Below are 5,157 nucleotides of genomic sequence, written 5' to 3'. Positions count from 1 at the left end.
TTACGCAGAGGTAAAGTTTTGAAGATTGGAACCGAAGAAAATGAATGCTTAAAGAAGAAATTAATGTTATGTCTTTCTACTATGATAAATAACCCTGCAGATTTTTTAAACTATAAAAAGAATATATAAGAAATGGCTTCAACACAAATTATCGTGGTAGAGAAGAGGGGAGGTAGATATTGGAGGAGGACTATCCTCCACTATCCACTGGGTAGAAACAGACACAGCAACTGACTGAACGGAAAGGTAAGGGGAGAGGTAGGAGAGAGAAACAGGAAAGGAGTAGAGAAAAAAGGGAGGAATTGGGAAAGAGGGGCGATAAAGGAAGGGGAGGAGAGGGAAGAGCAGAAGAGAAGGACTGAGAACAAGGGAAAGTCCCCCAGGAACACAGTAAAATAGAGACCCAGGAGGAACCACACAGGGACAGGCGGCGCGGGCTTTAGCGCAGAGGAACGTTTCTCGAGCGCCCCCTCCCCTCCTCTGCCCTCCCGGGGCCGGACCCAGCCCTGCGCGCCCCGAGGCCCAGCGCGCCTCCGATCGAGTCCGCCGGAGCGGGGCCCAATGGATCGCGCCGGGACCGCCCCCTCGCGCTCTGATTGGCTGCCGCCGCACTGGCCTCGCCTTATTAACAAGTTCTCTGGGGAGCTGCGGCCCGACCCGGAGCCGGCTGGTGCGCCCGGGAACTCGGCCTGCGCGGCGGCGCCAGCGGATAAGCAGGCCCGGAGCGCCGGAGCTGGTCTTCTGGGGAGGGGCGGGAGGCGCGCGCGGGAGGGCCCGCCCGGCCAGGGCCCCGGGCAATCCCAGAGGCCGGCCGCGCTCCCAGCCCGCCCGAAGCTCATGCCCGGCGGCTGGCCGGAGCTGAGGCTGGAGGGGGGGCCCGGCTCTGCATGGCCCCGGCTGCTGACATGACTTCTTTGCCACTCGGTGTCAAAGTGGAGGACTCCGCCTTCGGCAAGCCGGCGGGGGGCGGCGGGGGCCAGACCCCCAGCACCACCACGGCCACGGCGGCCGCCATGGGCGCAGACGAGGAGGGGGCCAAGCCCAAAGTGTCCCCTTCGCTTCTGCCCTTCAGCGTGGAGGCTCTCATGGCCGATCACAGGAAGCCTGGGGCCAAAGACAGCGTCCTGGCGGCCTCCGAGAGCGCACAGGCGCCGGGCGGCTCCGCGCAGCCTCTGGGCTCCCGGCCCGGGTCGTTGGGCGCCCCGGATGCGCCGTCCTCGCCTCGGCCGCTCGGCCATTTCTCGGTGGGAGGACTCCTCAAGCTACCAGAAGATGCGCTCGTCAAAGCCGAGAGCCCCGAGAAGCCCGAGAGGACCCCGTGGTTGCAGAACCCCCGCTTCTCCCCGCCCCCGGCCAGTGAGTAGCCAGAACCCAGGCGGCGGGGGAGGGGGCCAGCGGGGGTGCGGGACCCGAGGGCGCCAGGCCGCGCGCCGGCGCCTGCTTGTCTCGGGCGTCTGCGTACCTGCAGCCCGGTACCCGGGGCCCGTGCAGCAGATGGGTTGGCGGGGAGGCCGGAGGTTGATGCCTCACCCCACTCCCACCCAGGAAGAGGGTTGAGGCCTGGCTGAGGCCCAGCAGTCGGTCCACTTTCGCGGGCTCCTCGCCTTGGCTAGGCGACGCTGCGGATAGGAGTTCACTTGTAGGACACGGGTGTCTGGGCACCCTCTCCTCCTGCCCCTCCCACCCCCCAAACGACCCCAGGAGTCCCGCCTGGCTCCTCTTTCAGACCCTAAGCCCTGTTACTTCGCCGTTCCGGCAACGGGTGGGTTCTAGGGGTGCGGACACCTTTCCAGTGCTCAGAGTTTCACTTTCTCATAGTTGAAGCCTGGTGCGCCCCCTCCCCTTTTCCAACCCCTCCCCCAAAGTATTTCTTTGCCCAAAGTATTTCCTAATCTCTTGCAAAATCCCCCCCCCCACCTTCGTGTTTCAGGTAGACACTTGGTGCTCTGGGTGGATGGATCATTTAGGGGGAGGGGGCGCTCAGGTTCCAGTGGAGGGGGCGGGGCACCAAGTCAGTTAGTGGGAGGCGCCCCCTCCAACATGGTAGGGAGCTCCCAAATGTCTCGGACTGGGTCCTGGAAGCTGACTCCAGCCGCTAAAGACGCCTCCGGGGTCGTTCCAAGGCCTCCGGGCCCCCTGGCTTCTCTGCGCAGCGAACACACTCGGAGATATTTCAGGAGCACGGGAAATTCCCAAGTTTTCCTCGTTTCCTCTGATTATTTTGCGCGGCATAATAGCAACCCGAATTCAATGGCGTGATGCTGAGGAATGATTTTTATCTGGGGATTAAACGTCTTTGAAAGGCCAGCCCCTCCCTGGGCCTAACGGCCGGAGAAGGTGGCCCAGCGCTGGGCTGTTACTACCGAAGGGAGTGACGTTTCCCTCGGCGCCCGCCCCTCGGGTGGCCCGGCGGAAAGCGAGTCAGGGGCCAACTGCTTCCCGGACTCTCAATGGTCTCGACCAGGGAAGAAGCAGGGATGTTAACACGAGATTTCGTTTGACTCACATCCTGGTGGCCTGAGAGCCCAAAGGATCTTTTTTTTTTTTTAAGCGTGCAAAAAACATTGCATAATTAGGCAAAACCCGCCTGGTGAAACATTCTCGATTTGAATTAATTGCTCCCCCGAGAGCAGCTGCTGCATAGGCAAAGCGTCCTTTCCAAGACTTGAGGATTCTTTTAGGGCCTGGGTCCCGACCCAAAGTCGACGGGATCTCTGTTGTCCTGGGAATAATTTTGGTCCCTGTTTTAACTGGCCGCAGCTGCTGGGTGTGGCAGGGGTTGACTGGCCCCGCAGACCCTGTCCCGGACCTGCATGAGCCCTCTGAGGTGGTGCTCGCTCACAGCCCATCCTTGAGGTATATTTTGAAGCCGTAAGAAAAAGACACCTCGGCACCAGCAGTGTTGATCTCTGCGGACTGAGGCACACCCCCACACACACATTTGAAAGTGACCAGAGGCCAAGGCACTGGGGATGGGAGAGGCGCAGGAGACAATTGAGACAATCAGAAGAAGCAGCCCCGTTAAGATGAAGCACCTCCTCAAACCATGGCACTTTTTATATTTGAGACTTGGCCGTGGTGCGACATTCGTGACATCCGGGGTCGCTCCACCTCCAGTCAGCAGGGACCGAGCTTAGAACCCTGTAGGAACGCATTGTTCCAAGGGAAAGAGTGGAAATCAGAGATCTGGATTCCAGGCCACAGAACGGCCTAGCCCAGCGCTGACCACTTAGTGGGCACAGATAAATGTTTGGCCAACGCCTAAAACTAAACGTGATCCCGGGCTGGCTGCAGGGCTTCTTTCCGTGCGTTTCACCGTTCTAACATCCGCCGTCCCAATGTGCGTGGCGTGGCGGTGGAGAAGGCCCCACTGAGAAAGGCCTTCTTAAGCGGCCATCTAGCTTTAAGGGCTGCCCCGCCTCTCCCCAGTTATTTCGGGCCTTGAACATGGGCTCGTGTCACCTGGAATCTTAGTTTCCTCATTTGCAAAAGGTAGACAAGAACATCTACCCTGAGGGGCTGCGGTGGGAATTGGAGAAAATATTTTCCAAGTGCTTCTCATGGTGCCTGGCGCTGAGGTGCTCCACGCAAATGAAGAGCGGGTGTTGTAATTTAATATTATTCCCATTTATGGGCCGATGACTCTCCCGCGCGGGTGTCTTAACCTCCTGCGTTTCTCTCTCTCGGCCCCCTAGGGCGGCTGAGCCCCCCGGCCTGCACCCTGCGCAAGCACAAGACCAACCGCAAGCCGCGGACGCCCTTCACCACAGCCCAGCTGCTGGCGCTGGAGCGCAAGTTCCGCCAGAAGCAGTACCTGTCCATCGCCGAGCGCGCCGAGTTCTCCAGCTCGCTCAGCCTCACGGAGACGCAGGTGAAGATCTGGTTTCAGAACCGCCGCGCCAAGGCCAAGAGACTGCAGGAGGCAGAGCTGGAGAAGCTGAAGATGGCCGCCAAACCCATGCTGCCCCCCGCAGCCTTCGGTCTGTCCTTCCCCCTCGGCGGCCCCGCGGCCGTAGCGGCCGCCGCGGGCGCCTCGCTCTACGGTGCCTCCAGCCCCTTCCAGCGCGCCGCGCTGCCCGTGGCGCCCGTGGGACTCTACACAGCCCACGTAGGCTACAGCATGTACCACCTGACATAGAGGGCCCAGGGTCGCCTACCTGTGGTGCCAGCCGATCTCTCCAGCAACCAGCAGGAGCCTTCCCCCAAGGCGCTCCCCTGCTCGGCCCCGCCTGGCTCCTTCCCTTTAACCCCTACACTGCTCTGGTTTCTCCTCTCGGTTGACCCCTGAGTTCACTCTCTGAAGTCTGATCCCTTCCCCCAAAGCGGCTAGAAGGGTCCCATAACGCTCTTCTAGAAGCCAGATCTACCCCCTCGAGTTATAGATGGGGGAACCGAGGCCAGAGAGGCTGAGAAAGGTATCCACAGTCCCCAGCAGAGTTAGTGGTTGCACCAGAACTAGAGGCCCTGCCTCCTGCACCAGGCAGGAAAAAGCACAGAGAAATTCATGTCTGAAGATGTAGGAAACGAGAACAGTGGGAGAGAAAGAGAACTTAACAGGGGAGACGGATCCCAGGTCCTTCCACTGCAAAACTTAAGAGAATTTCAACAGCGAAACATTTGCTTTTGGGGGGAGGGATACACAGATGCGTGACAAAGGTAGGTTGAAAGGACCTCTCTCTTACCAGTACCAGAAAGAAATTGTAAAATAAAAATTAAAAATTCTGTTTCTATTTAACAGTACATTTGGGTGGCTCTCACGATTCCCTTTGGAAGGGATTGCTGTAATATACTGTATATTTGAAATTTTATTATCATTTATATTATAGCTATATTTGTTAAATAAATTAATTTTAAGCTACAAGAAATTATCTCCTTATTGATTTAGTCTTCTAATTTTACTTCTTGCCATCTCTTCACATGTACAGTTGCTTTCAGTTTGATGGTAGTTGGACGCCAGCAACTTTTCAAAGGTGACGACAGGATATTCAGGGACGGGGGGGGGGTGTCTTTTTGAACACACAGGACCGATCTGCGTTAGCAAAGTCAAGTGGAGAATTGAAGCAATTACCTAGGATAATTAGGCTCAATTTTCCAATTCACTTTAAGCTGAAATCGACACTTGCTCAGGCGACCCATAACCGACTCTTTCTTTTTTCT

The 5,157-nt window shown here is 57.7% G+C and overlaps 1 protein-coding gene across 1 annotated transcript; it reads left to right on the top strand.

Moving 5' to 3' along the window:
• Positions 1-664: 664 nt before the first annotated feature.
• Positions 665-4,865, top strand: MSX1 (msh homeobox 1). The gene is made up of 2 exons (XM_067735499.1): positions 665-1,356; positions 3,696-4,865. The coding sequence occupies exons 1-2, from the start codon at positions 888-890 to the stop codon at positions 4,136-4,138; spliced, it is 912 nt and encodes a 303-aa protein (XP_067591600.1). The 5' UTR covers positions 665-887; the 3' UTR covers positions 4,139-4,865.
• The last annotated feature ends 292 nt before the right edge of the window (positions 4,866-5,157 follow it).

Source organism: Pseudorca crassidens, chromosome 4 (assembly GCF_039906515.1).
Source record: "Pseudorca crassidens isolate mPseCra1 chromosome 4, mPseCra1.hap1, whole genome shotgun sequence".
Lineage (NCBI taxonomy): Eukaryota > Metazoa > Chordata > Mammalia > Artiodactyla > Delphinidae > Pseudorca > Pseudorca crassidens.
This window is presented reverse-complemented; position numbering and strand designations above follow the sequence as displayed.

Excerpts from the sequence above, each read along its gene's own strand:
- MSX1 (XM_067735499.1), top strand. The coding sequence starts at position 888 with ATGGCCCCGGCTGCTGACATGACTTCTTTGCCACTCGGTGTCAAAGTG. Across the intron at positions 1,357-3,695 it reads CTTCTCCCCGCCCCCGGCCA|GGCGGCTGAGCCCCCCGGCC; the intron begins GTGAGTAGCCAG and ends TCGGCCCCCTAG.